The 26424-nt window shown below is 41.4% G+C and overlaps 2 protein-coding genes across 2 annotated transcripts; both read right to left on the reverse strand.

Annotated features, from left to right (window-relative positions):
• Positions 1-5120: 5120 nt before the first annotated feature.
• Positions 5121-6062, reverse strand: LOC126084203 (olfactory receptor 10G3-like). The gene has a single exon (XM_049898523.1). It carries the CDS (start codon positions 6060-6062, stop codon positions 5121-5123), a length of 942 nt encoding a protein of 313 aa, XP_049754480.1.
• Positions 6063-24055: 17993 nt separating this feature from the next.
• LOC126083638 (olfactory receptor 10G2) lies at positions 24056-25012 on the reverse strand. Its single transcript, XM_049897506.1, has one exon. It carries the CDS (start codon positions 25010-25012, stop codon positions 24056-24058), a length of 957 nt encoding a protein of 318 aa, XP_049753463.1.
• Between the last annotated feature and the right edge of the window lie 1412 nt (positions 25013-26424).

A 26424-nucleotide genomic window follows, 5' to 3' on the forward strand; every position in this document is an offset into this window, starting at 1 on the left:
GTGTGAGTTTATTGCTATCATTTTGTAGAGCCTTTTTTTGTGTGGTGCTGACATTTTCTTTGTTCCTCTTACTCTCCTGTGCTGAATTCCTTTTGTCTGTGGATTTTTTTTTTCATTTCTTTTGTTTTTGTAGATTTCATTTTTAAGGAGACTTTATGTTTTCTTCTTTATTTTGATGAGTAGGTTTGTTAACTTTCTTTGTGGTTAACTTGAAATTTACCTTTATTTTCCTAGGTTAGAACCAGTCTATTATTACTTGGTATTGCCTTGCCTTCCTCTCCATTAGAAAGTTCTATACCTACACCGTTTATTCGTTCTGAAGTTGTTGCCACTTGCAAATTAACCTCTCTGGTTCCCTGTTGTAATTCTTTTGGTTGTGGATAGTCATTGAGAGTTCATTTCCTGGGTTGGTATCTGGCTGGTACAATCTTGCATCCTAGATTCAGGCTGTGGTCTGATGTTGTTTGTTCTCAGGCAGAAGGGTTCCCTTTAATAATTCTTGTAAGTTTGGTTTGGCTTTACATGTTCCCTTAATTTCTGTTTATCTGGAAATATCCTAATTTCACCACCATATCTGAACAAAAGTTTTTTAGGATATGTTATTCTTGGTTGGCAATTTTTTTCTTTCAAGGTTTTATATATATCATCCCATTGCCTTCTTGCCTGTATGATTTCTGCCAGATAATCAGAGCTTAGTCTTGTTTCTCCTCTGTATATGACTTTTTGTTTTTCTAGAGCTGCTGTCAGAATTCTTTCTTTGTCTTTGGCTTTAGCAAGTGTGGTTATGATATGCCTTGGTGATTTTCTTTTGGGGTCTATCCTATGTTGGTTCGTTAAGCTTCATGGATGGTCAAATGTTCATGTTTCATGATACTATGGAAGTTTTCTGTCAGCAATTCTTCAATGATCCTCTCCATGGTTTCTGTTTTTCCCCTGTTCTGGAACTCCGATAACACTCAAATTTTTGCTTTTCATTGTATCCCACATAACTCTCAGGTTTTTCTCATTTTTCGTCTTTCCTTTTTCTGATTTTTCCTCAGAGTTGTATCCAGGTGTTTGTCTTTAATTTCACTGATGTTGTCTTCCATCATTTCAAATCTGCTCCTCAGTCCTTCTATGACACTGTCCATTTCTGAAATCTTGTTTTTTATCTTTTGGATTTATAATTGTTGTTTTTATATGATTTCTAGTTGTGAATTTATTTTGGGATTTTGTTCCTGTATTATTTTCCTGAATTTTTGCATTTTTTTGTCTGTATTTTCCATAAACTTGTCTATTTTTTCCTCATTTTTGTCTGGTTTTTGCTTCAACTCTTGGATAGTACTTAATACAAGAAGTTTGAATTCCCTTTCAGGCAGTTCTAGTGTCTTCTACTGGAAAATCATCTGGTGTTTTATTTTGGGAGCCTACTGCAACTATCTTTTCCTTTTTTAAAAATATGTTTTGATATTGTTTGTTGCCTTTGGGACATTCACTAGTTATTTTCTTCATTTATTGATTGTATATTTGTTTGTTTTGTCCTGCTTTTATATTTTATTTGGTTATGTGTGAGCAGGCAGGCCACGCAATCTTTGTTTTTTGCTTGTCCGTGGCCATGATACATTTCACCTCCTTGTCCAATGGGCAGGGCCAGTTGCTCACCTATGGTGTAGCAGAGCAGGTCCAGCTGAAGGTGAGGGGCTGGGCTGGGTTGTTTGTGGCACATACTAGAGCTGACAGGGTGGGCCGAGATTCAGTGTAGGGCAGGTTCTGGTAGGCCATGCCTATGCTGCTCAGGGTGTGATGTTCAGCACAAGGTGCAGATAGGCAGGAAGGAGGGGGGAGGTTGTGATGTGTGGAGGTAAGATAGGTACGGGAAACAGGAACCAAAAAAAAAAAAGTGTGTTAAGGGAAATTTCTGTTGGAGTGGAGAGATGAGAAATGGAGAAAAACAGAAAGAAAAAAAAAAAAAGAGGAAAAGAAAAAAAAAAATTAAAAAAAAAAAGAAAGTAAAGCAAAGCCTCCAGGGATCCCACCAGTGTGGCTGCAAAGACTGGGGAAGTGGCTCCCAGGCTGCACAGTACAGCCTGGCTAGAAAGGGTAGACATGTCACACAGCATCAGGAAAGGAAGGTAAGTATAGAGAGGCAGGAAAAGAAAGTAAGTACAGAGGGATGAGAAACTGAAAAATGAAGGATGAAAAAGAAAAAAAAAAGAAAAAAAAAAAAAGCAAAGCAAAGCCCCCAGGGATCCCAATGGTACAGCTGCAGAGACTGGGGAAGTGGCTCTCAGGCTGCGAAGTACAGCATGGCTAGAAGTGGTAGAGATGTCACACAGTGTCAGGAAAGGAAGGTAAGTATAGAGAGATGAGAAACTGAGAAATGAAGGAGGACAAAAAGGAAAAAGGAAATGCCCCCAGGGATCCCACTGCTGTGGCTGCAGAGATTGGGGAAGTAGCAGTACAGCCCAGACAGAAGTGGCTCCCAAGCCACAAAAAAAGAAAAAGAAAACAAAGAAAATAAAATAGAACAAAACAAAACAAAACAACAACAACAACAAACACAAACAAACAAAAAATCCTGGGGACTCCACCAGCGTGGTGGCATGGGCCTGGGAAGCAGTTCCCCAGCAAAGCAGTGCTTCACAGCCTTTCAAGAAGAAGCAAAGATGACACGTAGAGCCAGGGGTTCAAGGGAAAAGATGGAGAGGTCATGAGAGGCACAGAAGAAACCAAAAGAAGTGGGAAAAAGCGACACAAACAACAAACACTTGGCACTCAAGGAGCCGACCAGTGTGGGCAGGACAAATTCAAGTGGCTTGGGGCCAAAGCTGGTGCCTCCCGGCCAAGAGACTGTCACCTGCGCAAGCAGAGGAGGCCTAGCAGTGGGGGGTGGGGTGTGGCGAGGAATAAGGTTGGAGGGTACGAAAGCATTTATTACTGGTTACTGGTTGCTCCATTTCCTGCTGGGAGCTCTCTGAAGCTGCTTTCCTGTACTCCCTGTCCACTGATCTCTGATGTGGGTGGGGCAAATCCAAGTGGCATGGACCCTGCATTTCCCAGCCTGCTGAACGACCGCAGCCAGCAAGGAAGTGGCAGAGGTAGAGCAGGGGGGATAAAGATGGGAGGTGGGAAAGCGTATATCACTGGTTACTGGGTGCTCTCTCTGCTCCTGGGAGCTCCATGGAGCTGCTTTCCTATACTCCTTGTCCGCTGATTTCCAACAGCAGTCCAAGACGGTGAATCAGTGCTGCGTTAGCTGATAGGGGACGTCCTCACGTATCTCCTCGCTCTCTGTTCTCTGTCAGTTTCTTATTCCATTCGGTGCTTGGCTGAATTCTTTATCTCTTCATTTTATGCTTAGGGTTCCAGGATTGACATTTGTCTCCGTTTTACTTAGTTTTTCGGGTTTTTGCTGTGAAGGGATGGCGTGGTGCTTTCATCTATAATGCCATCTTGGTTCCACCTCCTTTCAAACATTTTTAAATGTACAATTCAGTGACATAAATTACATCCATCATGTTGTACAACCATCACCACCATCCATTCTTTAATGTTTCAGAAACTCAGTACCCCTTCAGCAATAATTCCCCTTTTCCTTTTCTCCCCAGCTTCTGGTAATTACTAATAAATGTTTGTCTCTATTCATCTACCTGTTCTGGACATTTCATATTAGCTGGATCAGACAATATTTGTCCTTTTGGTTCTGACTCATTTCAGTCAGCATAATGTTTTCAGTGCCCTAGTATGTATCAAATTTCATCCCTCTTTATGGATGAATAATATTTCAATGTATCTACTTTTTAAACAAATGTTTACTTGAGAATTATCTCATTTTGATCTGTATTTTTATTATGCATCTACAGCTCATTTAATTTTATTTAATTGATTAAGATAACAGCCACAGGAACAGTTGTGCTATGCATTGGGAAAATAAATGCTTTGGAAAATTTTTGGTTTACCAGCTATAGATTTAAGCTTTTTTAAAATCCATTAAATATTTTAAGAGATTAAGATACTTCATCAATAATATTTTAGTTTGAGGAGGCTGATATCTAGTGTGTTATTTGTTTTCTGAACAAAATGTTGAGAAATTGGGTGGGTTAGCTTTATCCAAGGGAGAATGATTAGTTTTCTGTCTCCTTTTACATCAGTTAGGTGAACTTGTGAGCCACTCAGGGATGAGAAATCACAAACCCAAACTGTTGAATATCTGCTATGACTGAAAAATCTTTGCTTTATGGATAATGTGATTTCAATCATCTAATTAAAAATGCTGGGGAGTGAGGCAGAAGCATAACAAAATAAGTTTGGAGGTGCTAATGGGTGGAAACCAGAGACTTTGCACAAAATTTTTCCATATTTATTTGGCCTTGGCCAATTCAATAAAAGCTTGTCAAGCTCACAAATCTAAACTGTCATGAAATACTAATTTGGATAGATTATCTTGGTGTCCTGATCAATTGCCCTATTTTTTTTAATGAGAAATTTCATATTGAGCTTTATTTTTTGGCTTGGAGACATTTGAAGAGGATTTATTGCATTCTTTCTTCTGGATTGTTTGGTTTGGTTTGTGAAAGCACCAGTTTAAGAGAAAGTTTATTTCTTTAGCAGGCAAGGTGGAGTAAGCACTCTAGCTCCTCTTTGCATACCCACTGTGGTCTCAGGAAGTCTCCGAAGCCAGGCCTATTAAGATGCTCAGAGAACATATATAGTGTTCTCTTATAGCACCAGCTAGTAAGGTATAGCCAATCCAAACAACACTGAAGAACGTCCTCCCTCAAGACAACTATACCCATCTTATGAGGGATTGACCAATGTCACCTAGAGGCTCAAAAGCCCACTGGTTGTTTTTGGTATGCCAGCCTTCTGGATGTCTAGTGTGCCAGTTTTTGCTATCTTCTCTGTGACTTTAGTTTCACTCTCTAGTCTTGGAAAAGCTGAAGTTGTTTATTTGTAGGAGACACCAAGGAACTGCTCTAAAGTGGTGTCTTACCTTAAAGTGTTCTTGATACTGTTGTACTGATGATATAATGTGGCTACATAAAAGAGTAAAAGCGAGAAGGAAAAAAAAAACTTTCTAAAATCTAAACGTTAGAACAGATTCTAAGTGTGAAGACTTCTCCAGTGGGGTACACATACTTTCAAATCTCACTTTTAGTCCCTGGGCCTATTATCATTCTCTTTAGGGCCAACTTCACCTCTTGATTCCGAAGAGTGTAGATAAGGGGATTGAGGAAAGGAGTGATGGCTGTTGGTAATAGGGCAGCTGCCCCATCCAGGGGGCTGTTGGTTTCAGGCCTCAGGTAGATGAAGGCACAGGGCACATAGCACACGGTGACCAAGGTTACGTGGGCTCCACAGGTTGAAAATGCCCGGCGCCGCCCATCAGCTGTGTGGATTCTCAGGATGGCCTGAATGATCTTTATGTAGGAAAGGAGGATCAGAGAGAAGGAACTGGCAACTACCACCCCAATGTCCACGAAAGTCACCAGCTCATTGACTGTTGTATCTGCACAGGCCAGTCTTAACACAGCAGGGATGTCACAGAAGAAGTAATCTACCTGGTTGGGCCCACAGTAGGGCAGGCGGAAGGTTAGGATGGCCTGGAGAGCCCCATGAATTGACCCTGCCACCCAAGCTCCAGCCACAAGCAAAGCGCTCAGCTTAGCAGTCATGAGCACAGGGTAGTGGAGGGGCCGGCATATGGCCAAGTACCTGTCATAGGCCATCAGCGTGTAGAGGAAGCACTGGGTGCTGCCCAGGAAGTGATAGAAATAGAGTTGAGCCACACAGCCACCAAACAGGATGGGTTTGATGCCTACAGTGAAGTTCATCATAAGACGAGGGACAATGATGGAGGAGATGCCCATGTCAATGATAGAGAGAACACCAAGAAAGATGTACATGGGGTGGGCATGGAGCTGGGGGTCCGCCCAGACGGTGATTAGAATAAGCAGGTTCCCCAGCTGAGTCAGGATGTAGATGAGCAAAAAGAACACAAAAAGAAATGTTCTTAGCCTGATTGGGTAGGGAAATCCTGTCAGGATGAACTCAGTCAACAGTGTGCTGTTGACTCTTTCCATCCCCTGGAGTGATCTTACCTGCAGAATGGACAACAGAGGAGTTAGCATGGAAGTGAGAGGAAAGTGAGGAGGAACTAGAGAAAGAGATTGTGAATATCTGGGTGAGTGGCGGAGAAGTTTTTCTCTTAGGTGAAGAGATGAAAGTAGGGAGAAGCTATGAACTATAGCAGGGGTTGCCCTGTTTTTGTAAAGAAAGTGTTATTCAAACACAGCCATGCTCATAATATTTTGAGTCAAATTTTTTTCTATCAGTAAGAGAAGATAAATACTCTAAATATTCTTATACCTTAGGCAAATGTCTTTCCAAATTTCAAAATAAAAATAAAATTTTTATAAATCAATCAGATTAGAATTGTACTGAAAAGAAAAATATCTGAAGAACTTCCATAATGAATCTTTATGCACAGTAAAAGTGCTCCCCAGTTTATCTTTTTTCACCAATCTGAGTTTTCCCCTGGCAGTTGTACATAATTCTGAGAGAAGGATCCTTTTCGCTTTGTCCATCTGGACCTGGCAGGACATGGACACTGATGGTAGTTACAGTGGCTGTCTTTTCCAGGCAGAGACAGCCCCCAGAAGATGATGGTTTGATTTGGGGTGGTTTAATGGGGTTGTCCTACAGGACTCATAACAACCCTATAGGACAGAGTAGAACTGCCCCATAGGGTTTCCAAGGAGTGACTAGTGGATTTGAATTGCTGACCTTTTTTTGCTGACCCTATAGTGTTGGTATGGGTAGGAATCAATCAATGGCAACAGGTTTGGTTTTGGTTTGAAACGGGGTTGCCCTGGTGGGGCAGTGGTTAAGAGCTCAGCTGCTAACCAAAAGGTTGGCAGTTCGAATCCACTAGTTGCTCCTTGGAAACCCTATGGGGAAGTTCTACTCTGTCCTATGGGATTGCTATGAGTCGGAATTGACTCAATGGCAACGGTTTTTTTGTTTTGGTTTTAATGGGGCTGCAGAGGAAGGTAGAGAATGGGAATAAAGCAGAATTCCAGAAGGTGGCAACTCTGTAGGAACATGTTTACAGAAGGACTCAATCACTCTTGAGATAGAGAGTGATTTTAGAAAAAATCTGGGACCAGCATAGAAGAAACCAAGAGTCTTGACTACTTCTCCCTTTAACTCACCTGGCCTGCTAATCACTTGAAACTGTGGCATCTTAAGGTATTTAAGTTGAGGAGTGACGCAAACTTCGATTCAGCAATTTAAAAACCATTTTAAGTATCCACACCTTAGATGATTTTATATATATGCACCATAAAACTTCCTCTTTTAAATAGTGTTTAGTATTGCTAAGACCATTTTATAAAATAGTCAGAATTTAATTAAAAAAATATGATGAAAGAAAATAAGAACCCAGTGACACTACTTATCAAGTCAACGTTTTAAACAGCAAATAATGAGGTTCAGGGGCTTTGGCCTGGAAATTCAAGGAAGAAGCTCCTGAGGTTGGAAAGAAAGAGGGCCACACTAAGAAGCAAGGTAAGGGAGAGATGTGACCCTCTTTACAGAGTTACGTAGAATCTGTAGGATGAACTCTTTGCCCTCTTCATCAGGAGGCCAACTCACAGCCCTTCGCAGGCAGCATCTCTTCTCATTAAAAAAGAAAAAAAAAATAGATATTCCAGAGGGGATTTGGCCTTTTTCTGGCATCTCTACTTTGAGTTAGGGTTTTGGATAGGGCACCTTTGGTTTGGGCCATCTCCATTCGGAGCAAATACGAATTGCTAAGGCTAAGGGATGAGGAATGAACCAGTATTGAGTTCACTCTTGTTTGCTTTTGGGACGAGACCCAGAACTTAGTGCTTTAGGCCCTGATAGGTAGTCTGAGCAGAGAGACAGAGCAAGGACAGAGTTTGGGTACAGTGAGAGGTAGAACTCGTGTTTTATTGTTTTGATTATCTGTCCTTCTACCTTAAGTTAAAAAAAAAAAAAAAGAGCTTGCATAAGAAAAGTTACTTGAAATGGAAGGTCTTCCAGCCTTCACGTAAGTGGACTGAGTGTGATCATGACTGGGGAAAATAAGAGTTAAGGAATCTTGCAAAGTAGTGCTGAATCTGACACATCATTTACATCACTTTATAAAAACCAGTTGCCATTTTGTTGATTCCAACTCAAGGAGACCCCATGTGTGTCAGAGTAGAACTTTGCTCCATAGGGTTTTCGATGGTTGATTTTTTTAGGAAATAGTCTCTGGGTGGACTTGAACCTCCAACCTTTCCATTTGTAGTCAACTGCGTTAACTCTATCACCACCCAGGGACTGCATTACCTCCCCCAAATAGAGAAAATAAATGTTAAACTTTTAAAATGCCTTTTCTCAATTCGAATCTGGAGAAAAGCCAGTTTAAGCCAAAATTAATATACCTAACATATTAGCTCTCTGTGTAGGGGTGATGTGTGGAGAAGAGGCAGACTAGATAATGTTTTTGACAGAAATGCTAAAACTTCTAAAGTCTGAAAATTAAGCCTTTCCTCCTATTGTGAATTGATCTTGCTTTAGGGATGATTTTCTTTCTTGGACTTACCTGGACACACCAACAAAATCTTGGAGGAAGCTGGTCTGTTTTCAGGTGGAATGGACCAGCAGGTAAGGAAAGCATCCTTCAGAGCATCCCACTGGCTTGCGATGATGGGTTACTGGATCTCTGCTTTGGATGGATTTAAAATCTTCCAGGGATCAGCCCATTGACTGTTTTAGGAATCTGTGAGACCCCCTGTTCCTTGGAGGCTCTTTATAGAGTGTGACTTCTCTTACATTATTAGCTAGATCTCCTTCACCCAGTTTTTTAAAACACTGTCAAGAGATTTGAAGAAAATGATTTGACTCTTGGGAGCTATACCCTGAAACATTTCCCCTATGAGGACTACATTTCCCTAGATCCTCATTATTTTTTGTTTTGACAGCAAGCAGGAGTCATTACATAGCTAGAATGTGAGCTGAAAAGGATACTCTACTCTGTTTAATGGCCTCTAATTTCTGTGATTCTTTTTTTTTTTTGAAGTATTGTGGGGGCACACATTTACATTACTCAGAAATGCATTGAAAATGCACTTAATTTTCAATAACTGAGCTAATCTTTCTTACACATTCCTATTTCTCTGGAGATTAAAAGAAAAAAAAAACCCCTAAATTCAGGTCAGTTTAGTAAATTTAGTCATCTCCAGTTTAAAAAGTCTTTGATAATTCCATTGTTTTTATGATAGTAGGGAAAAAGGATACCTTCAATTGTTGGAGTGTTTCTTGGATACTTGCTCTTCTTTCTGGGGGGGCCTGTCAGGTCCAGTATGTTCCTTGAACCATACAGGTGAGGATGGCCCATTCTGGGCTTTTGGAGTGACTTATGCATCACTGGAATCAGTTGTGAGTTGGAGTTGGGTTGTACTGGCTGATTGTTAAATTTTCAGGTATTTTGTGAACTGTTTGCTAAACTTGCAATTAAATTTAGATATAATTAAATATAAAAAAATATAAATGTTCAATTAAAGAAATTATGTTAAAACATTCAAAACTCATTATTTTCTAATTACTTTACTATGTTTTAGTAATATCTATATTCTTCAGGTTATTCATATCTCTCATATCTTTATGGTGGAAATACTATGTAGTGGTGTGCTACTAAGCATTTATTGCCAGCTGCATATACAGCGATGTCATGTTGGAGCTTGCCCATTGAATCAGCAGCCAAGAAACCAAACGATGTATTCCATTGAACAAATCTGCTGCAAAAGACCTCTTTAAGGTGTTAAAAAGCAAAATGTCACTTTAATGACTAAGAGGCACTTGACCCAAGCCATGGTATTTTCAATCACCTCATATACATAGTAAAGCTGGACAATGACTAAAGACCGAACCAAGGTGACAGTTAATATTGTGTGTCAACTTGGCGGGGCTGTGATTTCCAGTGTTTTGGCAGTTGCATAACGTTGTGATCACTTCCCTATTGTAATTTGGTATGTGATCATCACCATGATAGAATCTGGTGAGTGGTACTGGTGGGGGTGGGGACTGTGGCGGCTCACTGCCCCTTCAGCCTTCATCTCTCTGCCCTCTGCAGCCTACTTCCCTCCTGCTCACCTTGCCAATGTTTTTGTCTTGTTCTGAATTCAGCAGCTACCTCTTGTTGTCTGACTTCCAGTTCTTGGGACTTGAGCTAGCAGCTTACTTATCGATCTTGGGATTCGTCAATCTTCATAGCCTGTGAGCAAGAGTCCTGCTTCCTGACCTGCTGAGCTTGGGTTTGCCAGCCCCTGCAGCTACGTGAATCAGGAGAAACCTTGTGGTCTTTCTTCCAAATCTTCGGATTCGTTGACCTTCACAGCCTGTGAGCAGGAGCCCTGCTCACCAAACTGCAGATCTTGGGTTTGCCAGCTTCTGTTGCTGTGTGAATTGGGAGAGGCCTCTATCCTGAACGATGGACTTGGGATATTCCAGACTCTACAACAAGTGAGCTGTTTCCTTGCTATAAATCTGTCTATATTTATACGCTTTTCCGGTTTTCTTCTCTAGAGGGCCCAGCCTAAGACACTGAAGAAGAATTGATGCATTTGAATTATACTTTTGGCCAAGAATATTGAATATACCATGGAATGAACAAATCTGTTTTGGAGGAAGTATAGCCAGAATGTGCTTTAGAAGCGAGGAGACGAGACTTCATTTCACTTACTTTGGACATGTTATCAGGAGGGACCAATCTCTGGAGAAGGGTATCATGCTTGGTAAAGTACAGGGTCAGTGAAAAAGAGGAAGACCTTCAACAAGATGGATTGACAAAGTGGCTGCAGCAATGGGCTCAAACACAGCAACGATTGTGAGGATGGTGCAAGACCTGACAGCATTTTGTCCTGTTATACTTAGGGTTGCTGTAAGTCGGAACCAACTCGATGGCACCTAAAAACAGCAAGAGTATTTACACCACAAAAATTGGCACAGACTACACAACAGAATTTTCTTTTGAGAGCCAGTTGTTAAACATTTACTAGCACACCATTGGCCAGGATCCATACTTTGGGTTGTTGGCCTCTGGTCTGGAAGTCACTGCATGCTGTGGTAACTTCATTTTTACTCCAGCCTTTCACTAATGCCCTAACATTCCCAATCCTCCTCTGTCTTCCCCTACTAAATATATAGGCAGCTCTGATGTCCTTATTCAGCTCATGTAGCCCCTGGAAAATGAAGTCCCTTGCACTGTGAATTGATGGCCAGAGTTATCCTAAAGCTCTGCAGCCTCTCTATACCATACTCAGAGAAACAGACCACTCTCTCTAGGCACCTTTGGTTTTCCCACACTCCATAAGGTTCCCACTTGCCCTGAGGTTCGATCTCAAGTAGGGGAAACCATGAACCCTGGCATCTCACGTCCTCCGTCTACCTATGTTTCCCTCCACAATCCTCCCCAATTTGTAGAAATGAGGTTTTACTGCTTTCACGTAATTCTGTGTGCAATCTTCTGTGATCAAGCCTATCAAGCCTGGCTTGTTGTGTTACAGTGAGAGAAAAGTATTTAGAAAATCTTTTACTATCTTGACAAATTCTGACTATCGAGCCAGTAGTCTTGTTGTAGCCATGAAAATCTATTTTGGCCAACTGAAATTGAATAGTAATTTTTTTCTTTTGTAATAGTGATATCCTTATCCTCCCTTACTCCACTCCCTTTTCCTGTCAGATTGATAATTTATGTGAGTAGTGATAAAGTCCTGTTCATGAACATACAAACAGAAGAGCACATTGAGATTCGTAAAAATATTACTTCTTCACAGAGGTATAAAGAAAGCAAGAGGGATGTTTTTTTCCTAAGCCTGGGAGGAATGTAAGCACCTGATGTGTCTCACCTCAATTTGTGTATGAAATAAGGTGGCAGCCTTAATATTTGAATTAAATTTCAGCAGTCTCCATGTGTCTATTGTGAAAATATTCTTGTTCCTACCCCTCTACCCCTCCTGTGTTAAGTTCAAGGGGCTTATTCATTCCAAGAAGTCAGTACAGATGCAATGCTGTCTATACCAAAACAAAACAAAAGCAAAAACAAAAACCAAACCCACTGCCGTAGAGTCAATTCTGACTCAGCAATGCTATAAGACCCAGTAATACTGCTCTATAAGGTTTCCAAGGCTGTAAATCTTGCAGTGCTGTCTAGGAGAGAAAAATATGAAAACTTGTCCACCCAATCAAAAACTTTGGAAATTCTCTGGTCTTTGGCCACATCATGTCACTGGTGGCCTAGAAATTTTTTGCCATTCTTGTCTGCCTCAGGGAAACTTTGATTGCTAAGGGCAAGGTCGGTGGTTCGAACTCACCCAGAGGCACCTTGGAAGAAAGTCCTGGACATCTGCTCCTGAAAGTTCACGGCCTTGAAAACCCTATGGAGCACAGTTCTACTCTGTAGTCATGGGATCACTATGAGCTGGGATAAACTTGATGGCAACTGGTTGGTTTACTTGTCTGCCTCAGGGTCAGGGTCACACATCTCTTCCATTTCTTGAGTCACCACCTCTTCTGGTGTAGGAGTATGTGAACAAAAACACGGAGGACTGAACCTGGCATGTGTTGGGGAAAGGCAAGCAGTTCAGAATATCTGCAGCATAGGTTGTGAGGGGAGTTAAAATGAGATACAGATGGGAGTGAGATTATATGGGGACTCACATGTTAGATAAATAATCTATAGGCGCTGAGGAACTCCCAAAGCCTTTAAGCAGGAGAATGTCATAGTCAGTTGGAATCATAGGATGATCACCGTAGCAGTTGGTGTAAAGAAATAGACAAGAATTGAGATAGACCATGACAGACAAATTGATACTTGTCCAAGTCCCTTCTGATCCCTTAGCACTGTTTCTGTAAGCCCTTGGGCGTGCTTCCAATGATCAACACCTGTTATTCTTCTTGGTGGTGGGAGGGATCTCTTTGCCTGCAGAGGCAGCAAGTCAAAAATGTCTGAAGCTCAGTGTGAGGCAATGGTCACTGCCAGTGAGGAAAGAAAGAGATGTCTTGGATGTTTGTGGACAGAGAAAGCACACAGTGATGCAGATAGGATCCCCAAGTTGGGAGTCACTGGGACAGATGTGGAGTCCCTGGGTGGCACAAATGGTTAAGTACTCAGCTACTAGCTGAAAGGTTGTTGGTTTGAAACCATCAAGATGCACCTAGGAAGACAGGTCTGGCGATCTGCTTCTGAAAGGTGACATCTTCGGAAACGCTATGAGTCCTTTTCAGCTGTATCAAATTCAAAAGGTGACCAGCGCGGGATGGGTGGACTTGAGAAATTCTAGTATTTCCTGACTATATTCCTGCTTACACCTCTAATTTTGAACTGTTGGTTAGAGTAATGTAGCAGTGGACTCCGAGACTGAATCCCAATATTTCTGAATTATTGATTGCTAGAAGGAGGGGGACAAACTGCACTCTCTCTTTCACCTCCTTACCTTCTTTCCTCCTCCTCCTTATTTGTACTTCCAATATCCTGTGGCCCTAGGGGTAGGAGATATAATTTGCCTTTGGAGAAAACTCTATTCTGGAAAGGATCCCTTAGTGTAAACTTTCTTTTATACATTAGTAAGTCATATATGTCTTAATTTATCTTCTGGAGGCTCTGAAATTTGTGTAGTAAATGCAAACGCCTCAGCCTGAGACATTAAAATTCCATCTAATTCTGTCAAATCTGCCCTCATTTTATATTTCTCTGAGGGATTATTTTGATATTATTTAACTTTGGTCGGATCTATCCAGCATGTTGGAGAAGGTGTGTGGTCTGTGGACTTAGTAAAGAAAAAATGAAGGAGAACCTTTTTTCTGTAGAACAGAAGAGGTGGAAGGTGGGAGTGGGAAAGGAGATGGCTAGTGGGGAATTCCCATAAAAGTACTAGATGATGGACATGAAGAAACTAATATCCAATTTAAAGATTTTCTTTTTCTGCATTATAATTTTTGTGTGCTATCCCAAAATGATTGAAGTTTGTGGGTCATAAACAAACAAACAAAAAACAAAACAAACTAAATCACTTGCCATCAAGTCGATTCCGACTCATGGTGCCCGTATGTGTTGCAGAGTAGAGTTTTCAAGGTTGTGACCTTTTGGAAGCAGATTGCCCTGCCTTACTTCTGAGAACCTCTTGTTGAGTTCCAATAGCCGTTCTTTCAGTTGGTACTTGAATGGTTAACCATTCGTGCCAGCTGGGGACTCCCGTTAAACATTATAGCCTATATATTCTGTGAAAAGGTAAATGAACAATTTCCTCCCGGTATGTGAACTACTCTTTCTCTATATCTTAGCGCATATATTTATTTCTACATAAATTTTCCTTAGCTTTTTAGATATTTGAGTTCTTCAATCAGCTAATTTGAGTAATTTCTTTTGGGATAAATAGAATAAGAGGGACTTGGTAATAGGGACTGGGAAAGAAGGTAATTAGTATGGCCTTCAGTCAAAAAATACTATTTTATTGAATACCTACTATATGTTAAACATTATTTTATTTAAACATTAATTTTCACTAAACATTTATTTTCTGGGGCACATTACTGAACAAAGGATTCCTGAACTCCTGTCGCTTACATTCTAGCGAAGAGAGAAAAAGAGTAGACTTTTTCACAAATGTGTCTTTGAAGGCATAGGGGAAATAAACTTGATCCTCAGAACTAAAATTCATTGTCTTTAAGAAGAGAGCTAAGATGTATGCAAGCAATATAAAGTAACCATGAGCTGGGGAAGGGCTATACAACATTCTATAATGGGGAGGATACAAGACTGCAAGTTTTCCAAAGAAACTCGATCTTTTGAATTACTCAAATGTACCTCAGTTCATAATGGGACTCTAAGAGATACAATCAGAAAGACGCTGAACATTTGAATGTAGAATTTAGCACTGACCCTTAACTTGTGTATTATCAGTAAAAATCAGTAGTAAAAATTCAAGTACCTCATTGAAACTATGAGGCGGATAGAGTGTAAAAAACTTCTAGCAAGTAGTGAATGGTAAACAGAAATGAAATGTACTGTAGTAAGTATCTTACACACGTGGAGATACGTAAGTTGTTGATATTTATTCAGTATGCTGTCCTTATATTTAATTTAGTGACTATAAAGAGTATCCATAATGACATTTATAGGTTCATTCTGACTTGTTTTATACCTATTTTCCTCTGAAATTTTAAGTTTCTAAGCCACACATTTTTCTATCACAGAGAGTTTCAAGGAAGACCATCTTGAAGATTTTTTCATACTTTTTTTCACTGCCAGCAGGACTTGTCTATTCTATTTGGCCCGGCAACTTCTTCCATTTACACTTGGAAGAAGGTAGGATGCTAGAGGTTGGAGAAAGCCATTACCAGAAGATATGAGTCAAAGTTTTTAGAGTTACTGGAGCCCTGATGGCGTAGTGGTTAACAGCTCAGCTGTTAACTGAAATGTCGGCAGTTCAAATCCACCAGCTGCTCCTTGGAAACCCTATGGGGCAGTTCTACTCTGTCCTAAAGGGTCGCTATGAGTCAGAACCAACTCAAAGGCCATGGGTTTTGGTGGGTCAAACTGGGAACTCAGCTCAGCCATGTTCAAAGACCAGTGGCTAAGTATATGCATTGGGAGTTAGATACTTCTAGGTATAAATCTTGGCTACACAAGGCTTCAGATACAATCTCATGGAATAAAAGAAACAGGTTCTTAGGTTTGGACGGAATTTGTAGCGCATATAATTCAATTGTCTTCTATGATGTTTTAAGTAAATCTTCCTGAGCGCTGAATTTTGAGCCTCTCTTGGCCTTGTTTCTTTGAGTCACTGGGGATAAGCCCAGCTTCGGTGTCCTTTGACTTGAGACCTTTGGAAATTTCTGTACCCCTAAGTGTGGGCAAGAATAAAATATCCTATTATCCAGTTCTTTTCTAGTCCTGTGGTGTCTCTGAAGTTTCTAGAGTCGTGTCGATACTCAGATGCCTGGAGCACATTCTCACTGTGGCAGATAACCTCTTCTTTAGTTCTAGTTCCTAAGGAATGACAGAAGGAAATTCTCTTACGAAGATTATGCTCCATCTCAGGGATGGATTGTTCACAGTTACATGTGTAGCTCAGGAAAACATAGACATCAATATGATTGCATATAAGTGTGCCATCCTTCTGGAGGAGAGGGCATAGGAGTTATGTGACCTTCTTCCTCCAGGTTCTCATAGCTATTCTCTCCCTTGTCCTTTCTGGCTTAAGAGTGTTACTAAGACTCAGATTATTCTGCTGTTCCTTTCAGTTTCTCTACTCCCACATTTTTGTAAATATTATCTATGCAAGAAAACCCTCTTCAAATTTTCCTGTTTTGAGTGGGTCATCTATTTCTTTGTAGAACCTTGACTAATACAAGAAATCAGCACCATTGATGGGCCTTAAATGTCATTTGCATGTGTACCCAGGAGTGAAGGGCAGTGAAGAAGGCCAGTTGGAAGAACCATAAAGGCCAAAGCCTTCATTAAGAAGGGTTTTAGAAATTGGAGGACAAGATTTGACATCCTTCGAAAACAAGTGCTTAAAGAATAAAAAAAAAAAAATTTTTTTTTTTTTTTTTAATAGACAGTATGAATTTGGATGGAATGTAAGGGTGTGCTCCTCACCACTGAGTTGAGGACTTGAGAATCAGAGGCCTATCATGCACACAGATGCTGAGCTTATTTTCTCAGATAACCCTTGAGGATGTGGCTGGACTTCACTAGTGTCGTTAAGAAGCTCTGTCTTTTTTCCTAAAGAAGAGGAATTTCAATTGCAGAGAGAAAATGAGAATAAAGCACACCTCTGATTGTGGCCTTTGAGCACAAGCAGGCACATCATTTTTCTATTTGGGATTTTTCTGACTCTCAGTTGAATGCTTCATGCCTTGATCTAACTGGTCCTCATGCCTGGAACTCATCAATTCACATATTTGACTCAACTTATTTTCTGAACTCTTTTTATGTATTTTGACTGTGACTTTATAGTGACTACCAATTATCTATTCTTTATTATTGAGTTTTATGTACATTTTAATTTTCAACTGACCCATATCCACCCTGTCTTAGTCATCTAGTGCTGCTATAACAGAAATACTGCAAGTGGATGGCTTTAACAAAGAGAAATTTATTTCTTCACAGTAAAATAGGCTAAAAGTCAGCTCCAGGGGAAAGCTTTTTCTCTCTGTCGGCTTTCTCATCAATCTTCCCCTGGACTAGGAGCTTCTCTGCACAGGGATGCCATGTCCAAAGGGCGCGCTCTGCTCCCAGTGTTTCTTTCTTGGTGGTATGAGGCCCACCCCCTCCCCCCGCCCGCAAGCTTCCCTTTCATCTTTTGAGAGATAAAAGGTGGTGCAGGCCACACCCCAGGGAAACTTCCTTTACATTGGATCAGGGATGTGGCCTGGTAAGGGTGTTACAATCTCACCCTAATCCTTTTCAACATAAAATTAAATCACAAAACGGAGGACAACCACAGACTACTGGGAATCATGGCCTAACCAAGTTGATACACACATTTTTTGGGGGACATAATTCAATCCATGACATACCCATTGGCCATACATGAGCTTTTCCCTGGCTTGTCGTTCCCCTGGGTCAATTTCTGGCAATGGCTTTCTACAATCACATTCCAGTTTTGCCTCAGCTATTTCCTAGTTAATCCCCTTAGCTGGGAGTTGATTTCTGTGAAACCACTTTGTCACTGAGTGTGAAAATGGTGGTGTCCTGAAGAAGCAAATGCAACATTTAATCAGTAATTATGCCATTCTGGGCATGGTACATACTTTTACTCAGGTGCTTTAGGGTCACTTGATCTCTACTGCTGTATTTCACTATGAATTTCAGAGGGGATTAGGAAGAGTTTCAGAACTTCGTTTCCTAGGTATACACATACTTTGGAAAATAGTACTGATCATTTTGTGACTAGCAGTAGGCAGAACTGAAAGAAGAAAAAGGGTTTACACTTTAATGATCTACACAACTTGCTTTGGAAATTGCAACCTAGGTTTGGGAACCTGACCTTCCAAGGGTGTGGGTTACCCATGATTTTCATCGGAATCGACTCAACGGCAATGGATTTGGTTTTTCTGGAACCAGGACTTGAATTGGAAAGTAAGATTTCTCCGAAGAGATTCCCTTGAGCAATTATTTTCTTTTTTAAAAAATTTTTATTGCATTTTAAGTGAAAGTTTACAAATCAAGTGAGTTTCTCATACAAAAATTTATATACACCTTGCTATGTAGTGTTTTTTTTTTTTTATGTAGTGTTAGTTGCTCTCCCTCTAATGACACAGCACACTCCTTTTCTCCACCCTGTGTTCCCCGTGTCCGTTCATCCAGCTTCCGTCCCCCTCTGCCTTCTCATCTCCCCTCCACACAGGAGCTGCCCACATAGTCTCATGTGTCTGCTTGAGCCAAGTATCATTTTCTATCTTATAGTCCAGTCCAATCTGTGTCTGAAGAGTTGGCTTTGGGAATGGCTCCAGTCTTGGGCTAACAGAAGGTCTGGGGACCATGACCTCTGGGGTCCTTCCAGTCTCAGTCAGACCATTAAGTCTGATCTTTTTATGAGAATTTGAGGTCTGCATCCCACTGCTCTCCTGCTCCATCAGGGATTCTCTGTTGTGTTCCCTGTCAGGGCAATCATTGGTTGTGGCCAGGCACTATCTGGTTCTTCTGGTCTTAGGCTGATGTAGTCTCTGGTTTATGTGGCCCTTTCTGTCTCTTGGGCTCATATTGTCATGTGTTTTTGGTGTTCTTCATTCTCCTTTTGAGCAATTATTTTCAATTGTCATTAGAATAATGTTTTAAAATTACCTATGCCCCGGTCCCAACTTAGATCAATTAATTCAGAATTTTTAATGGTACATCCTGGGCTTTAGTATTTAAATAAAAAGGTTCCCTAAATATTCTAAATGTGGTAAAGATGGAAAACTACAATCCAAAATAATAAGTTGGATTTAACCACCAGATTTGAAAACTAATCCAAACTTATTGTACAGGGGTCAAAAAGTGGCTGAGTATCCTTTCTGGGGTGCTGAGGCAAGTGAGGGGCGCTAGTTACTAATGTTGGTGTTCCTTCCTTTCATCTTAGGCAGTTCATATACCTTGAACCTTCCGCTCTCCAGAAACAGGAGTGTGAAAATGGCATGGCATCTGACCTCCTTGTCTAATTGCAGGGGGAGGAGAGATAATAATCACCAGCATCAGCCCAAGGCTGATTCCTATGAGGCAGAGGTCAGACATACCTTCATTCCCCAAACTTTTTTACCAATTCTGACACCAGCCATTCCTCCCACTGCACTCTCTGCTTTTCTGCTGAGTCCAATAATTTGTTGCAATGGCCATACAGAACTCACAGACCATATTCAGGATTATGAGGTTTATTAGGGAAGTAACACAGGTTACAATTCAGGGTCAGGATCGACTTGAAAGTAACAGGAACAACTCAAAATACAATTATTCAATCAGGACAAAATCTTCTCGGCCTGCTACTGCTGCCTGGTCCTGGTTGGGCCTTGCTGCTGCCACTGGGTCCTCAGTCTCGGCCTGGGCCCTGAATGCTCAGCCTCTGCCCCTGCTCAGGCCTGGCCCCTGCCTCTGTTCAGGCAAGTGTTACAAAGCTGTTTAGCCCACCAAAAGGTGCTTGAAGGCACTCCACTTCACCAGGAAGCCTTCTGTCTGAAGGCACTCAATTCTTTCACTCTGTGGGTCGGCACACCCACCGTAGCTGCCTCGTTCCATGGATGAGGCAGCCCATCACAATGTTTTGCCCCAGTTTTCTTGTTCTGCTGCTGCTGTTTCCTTGCCACACTTGCCATTGCTTCTCATCATCTCTGCTGTCTCTAGTGTTATAGCTCTCTCTGTCTCCTGGGCCTAGGAAGTTCTCAGCATAGGGACCCTGAGTCCAGAGGATACGCTCTGCTCTTGGCTTTTCCTGATGGCAGTGAGGTCCTTCCTAGCCTCTGAGATCTGTTCCCTTTAAGCCTAGTGGGATGGCAAAACTGACCAAATCCCCTGCAAGAGTTCCATGTACATTATTTGCATAGTCCCATCCCTGCAAATGTTCCAGGCACCTTATCTGCATTATTAGCAGGCTATCCAATCCCCTTGGTGGGCCACAAGCACACCTTATTTGCATAGTCTCACCCAATCATTTTGTGAGAGTTACCAGACCACTGCTAGAAGGGCCATATAAAATAGTTCACTGCACCGCATGAGTATGAGGCTCAGTGTTAAACTGAGGCATGTGACTCCTATGTCCAGATTAAAGGGCAACTACAGAAAATACTATGGGGCATTTCTACTCTGTTGTGTAGGGTCACTGTGAGTCAGAATTGACTTAATGGCAAAGGGCTAAGAGGTTAGGAAAAATCAAGGATTTTTCCTTCTTACTGTCCTCACCTTTATATTCCTTAGACAGCATCTTTAAATGAGCCAACTCTTTTTCAAGGCCATCATGATATTCTAATTGTAGTACACATTTTAATAAAAACACTGTTATGGATTGAATAGTGTCCCACCAAAAATATGCTGAGATTCAAAACTTTGGTACTTGTGAATCTGACCTTGTTTGAAAATAAGGTTTTTGGAGATATCAGTTATGTTAACATGAGGTTATACTGAAGTAGGGTGGGTTCTAGTCCAATATCGGTGGTGCCCTCATACAAAAGGAGAAATGACACAGACTAACACTGAGGAAAGAAGACCATGTGAACACAGAGTCAGAGATGGAATTTTGTTGCACCTGCAAGCCAAGGAATGCCCCAGCCCAAAAGGAATGCCAGGCACTATCAAAAGCTGGGAGAGACAAGAAAGGATCTTCCCTAGAGACTTCAGAGAAAGCATGGCCTTTCTAGAACCCCAAATTTGGACTTCTTGCCTCCAGAACTGTGAGACAATGAATTTCTCTAATTTTAAGTCACCTGCTTTGTGGTACTTTGTTATGGCAGCCCTAGGAAACTAATACAGATTTAGGTACCAAGAGTGTGGTGCTGCTGTAACAAATATCTAAAAATGTGGAGGTGGCTTTAGATTTGAGTACTGGGCACAGGCTGAGATAGTTTTGAGGCACTTGATAGTAAAGGCCTAGATTGCCTTGAAGAGACTGTTGGTAGAATTATGGATGTTAGAAATAATTCTTATAAGGGCTCAGAAAGAAGTGAGGAGATCTGTATATAAAGCTTCTATCATCTTGGAGATATATGTATCATCATGAACAGAATGTTGCTAGAAATGTGGACATAAATATGCTTCTGGTGAAGCCTTAAAAGAAAATGACAAACATGTTATTGGACACTGGAGGAAAGTGATCCTTGTTATAAAGTGTCAAAAAACTTGGCTGAATTACGTTCTAATGTTTTGTGGAAAGTAGAACTCATAAGTGACAAACTTGGATATTTAGCTGAGAGATTTCGAAGCAGAATGTGGAAGGTACAGCCTGGTTTTTCCTTGCCACTTATAGTAAAATGCGAGAGGAAAGAGATAAATATGGAAATGAAACATTAAGCAGTTAAGGAACCAGGACTTGAATATTTGGAAAACTCTCAGCCTATCCATATTGTAAAAATTGAGAACAAGTGCTCTGGATGGAACACCAAGGATGTAGTTGGACATCTGTTTGATAAAGATGTTTGATAAAGGCATCTGACTTATGGATATAATCAACCATTTCAGCTGAAGGCTGCAAGCTTAGACTGAAGGGGACAGAGATGGAATAAAATGAAGTAAGGCTGTCAGATTCTCAGCACTCTACAGTCGGGAAATGGGCTAATAGAATTACTCAGTTGCAAACAACTGTTATCCTTCAAGAAAAGGGAAAAATAACCCTGAAGGCAATTCAGAGGTTGGTGGGGCTGCCATGGCCACCATGGGCCCAGAAGGTATGAGTTTCAGATAGAGCAGCCACCTTCTTTGTTCCAGGGAATGAGACTGCCACCCTGGTAGGCCAAAAGGGTGGGCCACTGACTGGGATTGGAGAACAGGGTTGCTGCCTCAGTGGGCCTGGAGGACAGAGTATCTAGCCAAAGAGGATTATTCTAAGGCCTTCAAATCTAATGGAATTTGCATTGCTGTGTTTCAGACTTGCTTGGGATCTGTGACCACCCTCCCCTTTTTTTCCCCTCCGATTTCTCCTTTTTAGAATGCATAGACACGCTGAAAAAGTCCCTGGATGGTACAAACAGTTAAGTATGAAGCTACTAACTAAAAGATTGGCAGTTCTAACCCACCCAGAGGCTCCTCAGAGGAAAAACCTGGCAATCTGCTTCCGAAGGGTCATAGTTACGAAAACCATATGGAGCACAGCTCTACTCTGAAACCCATGGAATCACCATAGGTTGGAATCTACTCAACGGGTAGTGGTTATGGTTTAGATGTGCTGAAAGTTTATAAGGTGATTGCTTTAACCCACTGAAACTTGAAGTCACTGAAGTAAAGCTATCTTTCACCAACTACCTGTAACATGATGGTTGAATACCTTGGGAGGGTAAAGAGCCCATCAATCCTTCATACTCAGCATGAATTAATTTAATTAGTTCTTTTAATAGCATCTAGATGAAAAGTGGATGAAAGAAAGGAGGAAAAAGGTAGGATTTATGGAAAGGGAGGTGGAAATAGGTCTCAAGACAGATGCTGTGGAAATGAAGGGGCCCAGGTTTTATAGAGCAAACAGATGTAAACACAGGTTGAGGTTCATGTTGTTTCATAGTGTGAGCTGGTTTCATGGTTTGAACGTATATTCTTCTTTGTGTTGAAGCTAGATAAATTCCTGGCAGTAGCTCTGTACCACAAAAATCAGTTGGAGGTACCACAAACTGATTAGTTCTGTTTTATTGGTGAATTTAGCGATCATACATATAATCTGAGCTGTTACCTTACTTCTCCTCTCCCATAACATGTATCCTTCCTGATTTTATGATCTTCCTGCATCCAAACCCGTTGCCTTTGAGTTTATTCCAAATCATGCCGACCCCTTAGTGACCCTATTGGACAGAGTAGAACTGCCCCATAGAATTTCCAAGGAGCACCTGGTAGATTTGAACTGCCAGCCTTTTGGTTAGCTGCCGTAGCACCTAACCACTAAGCCACCAGTTTCCTCTTCCTGCATAGCATAGTGTAATTATTATACCCATATTAATATATTTTTACATTTCTGAATTTTGAGCCTTTTCAGGACTTTTACATCTCACTGCTATTTTAAATTGGGCCAGCATGACATCACACATCCAGATGAGTGAAAAATATGTCAGCAAATGGAAGAATACCTTTACCATGTCCTTCGTTCTCCAAGGAGCTGTCCATACTTGATCTCAGACTGCCCTGTACTTGAGTTTCTGTCTACGGCTTCTTTGAAATGTTCTCTTTTTCTTCTAAGTGAGACCAGAATAGGTCTTGGGGGAAAACTGACAACAATTTCTTTCTTTTGTTTAAGAAGCATCTCAAGAACCTTTCCTGGTGGTGTTTTAATTCAGCACCAAACATTGATTTGTGTGTCTGCTCCTAGTTATTAGGGGAGGGGGGGCAGACACAAACACAAGTGAATGTTTTATATCTTTTGAGAACTCAGAGTCTATTTGAGAAAAAAGAGAGTGGAAATCTTGACTGTAATAAATGGTAGTTCAAATCTACCAGCTGCATGGTGGAAACCCTATGGGGCAGTTCTATTCCATCCTGTAGGGTCACTATGAGTTGGAATCAACTTGACGGCAACAGGTGTTTTTTTTTTTTTTTGGTTAAGAGATGGACACATTCTCATCCTATTCAACATTTGATAAGGCATTTTTTCATTTCACAGGGAAGTCAGAGGTGGAAGAGTAATATATCCATTTATTTCTAAACAAATAATATAAAATAATTTGAACCAATTTAATGAGATGAAAAGATTATGGATCCAAAGAGTTCAGAATTTTTTCCAAATAAAATTAAGTTCAATTTAGTTTAAGTAACCAATCGTTTATTGACCATTTGCCACAAACAGAAGTAGCTGAAGAGTGGTAGCAATGTTGATATAGGTAGTCCTTGAGCCTTTAATTACTTTATTTTCATTTGTGGCCTCTGAACTGCTGTTAGCCTCTTCAGAGCAGACTTCACATCTTGGTTTCTCAGAGTATAGATGAGGGGGTTCAGTAATGGAGTGACAACAGTGTAAAACACAGCCACTGCTCCATCCAGGGGACTCTTGGAGCCAGCCCGAAGGTAGATGAAAATGCAGGGGACGTAGTAGACTGTGACCACAGTCAGGTGGGAGCCACACGTGGAGAAGGCCCTGCGCCGCCCATCGGCAGTGCGTATCTTCAGGATGGCATGGACTATGTTGGCATAGGAAAGCAGAATTAACATAAAGCAGCTGGCGGCCACAACTCCAATGTCCACAAAGGTCACAAGCTTGTTGACAGTTGTGTCAGCACAGGCCAGTCTCAACACTGCTGGGATGTCACAGATAAAGTAATCTATCTGGTTGGGCCCACAGTAGGGCAGGTGGAAGGTCAGGGTGGCCTGGATAGACCCATGGATAGAGCCAGCCACCCAAGCTCCAGCCACAAGGATTGTGCATAACCTTCCATTCATGAGCACAGGGTAGCGCAGGGGCTGGCATATTGCCAGGTACCTGTCATAGGCCATCAAGGTGTAGAGGAAGCACTGGGTGCTGCCTAGAAAGTGAAAGAAATATAATTGAGCCACACAACCACCATACGGGATAGCCTTGCTGGCAGGAGTAAAATCCAAGATAAGCCTAGGAACAATGGCCGAGGAGAGCCACATGTCCAGAAATGAGAGCACCCCCAGAAGAATGTACATGGGGCGAGCATGGAGCTTTGGGTCAGCCCACACAGTGAGCAGAATAAGCAGGTTCCCCAGCTGAGTAAGCATGTAAATGATGAAGAAGACCAGGAAGAGGAGGATCCTCAGATTTGGGGGATGAAACAAGCCCAGGAGAATGAAATCTGTGACCATGGTGTCCAGGGATGTGTTGTTGGTCTTGCCCATATCTTTCTGTGGTCTGCTAAGATGAATGGTGAAATCAGACAAGAAGAACACAGTCCAGTGAGGTTGTAGGAGGATGCTTTTGTCTGATGATTAATGCCTAATGGTAATGAGATAAACAGAATAGGATTTAGAAAAATTTTTTTAAAAGAAGAGATAGTGTTGGCATTTAATTATTTCTGCTTACTTGATAAGAGAATCCCTCCAGAGGCTGGCTAGTTTCCTAGATGGATGGAAACTCTCATCCACTGGGAGATACTGAGAAGAAGGGCTTGGCAGATCAAGGAACAGGATAGGGAAGAATCAATAACTAATCAAAAAACTGTTAACCAAAAAAAGGGCTAAGTTTGATATGGAGCAGTGTGAAACAAGTACTCCACAATCACCACACCAAATTTTCCTCTACTTACCATCATTGCACTGCCTCCTTATTGCCCTCAGTTAAAATCCCATCTCCTCACCATTGTTGTTGTTACGTGCCGTCGAGTCGGTTCTGACTTACAGCCACCCTATGTACAACAGAATGAAACACTGCCTGGTTCTGCGCTATCCTCACAATTGTTGCCATGTTTGAGCCCATTGTTGCAGCCACTGTGTCAATCTATCTTGTCGAAGGTCTTCCTCCATCTCAGTGAAGGTCTTCTTATTTTTCGCTGACCCTCTGCCTTACCAAGCATGATGTCCTTCTCCAGGGACTGGTTCCTCCTGATAAGATGTCTAAAGTATGTGAGACGAAGTCTCGCTATCCTCACTTCCGAGGAGCACTCTAGCTGTAATTCTTCCAAGACAGACTTTCCCCCACTTCTAGCAGTCTGTGGTATATTCAATGAATATACCTCTCCATAGTATGCAAAAATATGCATCATCTGTTCCTTATTTACCACCCCATTCCATCCTTTTGCAATTCCTTCTTAATCTCCAGATGCACAAGGCCCTTCAGAGCTCTCTCACAGTACCATGTTCTAACATAAGACCTATGCCCAGGCTGCTTTCTTTCCTTCCTTACTTAGGTAACGTCCACTTTTCCTTCAGGACTCATTTTGGGGGTCCTCACCTTCAGCTTTCCAGAGGACCATGGTTATGCTTTTCAAGACATGTATCATGTTATATGGCCAGGTATCTCTAATTTATTTGACTGACCCATTAGTCATTCCTCTAGCACAGTGAATGGCACAGTATAAATGATTAACAATTATTTACTGACTGGCCCAATGCTGACAAATCCCACTGAGCTGACAGTGTTTTTCTGCTTGATCTTGTCCCTCTGATCCTTGTGCCCACCTGGCTGGGATTTTATAGCGAGGGATCATCTCATCCCATATGTAATATGGTTTTAGCTTCATTATAAGATCTCCAAGGCACATTCAGGTTTTTTGCTCCAGGATATCATCTAGATTCATTGATTATGTCATCCA

Source organism: Elephas maximus, chromosome 10 (assembly GCF_024166365.1).
Source record: "Elephas maximus indicus isolate mEleMax1 chromosome 10, mEleMax1 primary haplotype, whole genome shotgun sequence".
NCBI lineage: Eukaryota > Metazoa > Chordata > Mammalia > Proboscidea > Elephantidae > Elephas > Elephas maximus.

Bases quoted from the DNA above. Each gene is read 5' to 3' on its own strand.
- LOC126084203 (XM_049898523.1), bottom strand. From the start codon at position 6,062: ATGGAAAGAGTCAACAGCACACTGTTGACTGAGTTCATCCTGACAGGA.
- LOC126083638 (XM_049897506.1), bottom strand. From the start codon at position 25,012: ATGGGCAAGACCAACAACACATCCCTGGACACCATGGTCACAGATTTC.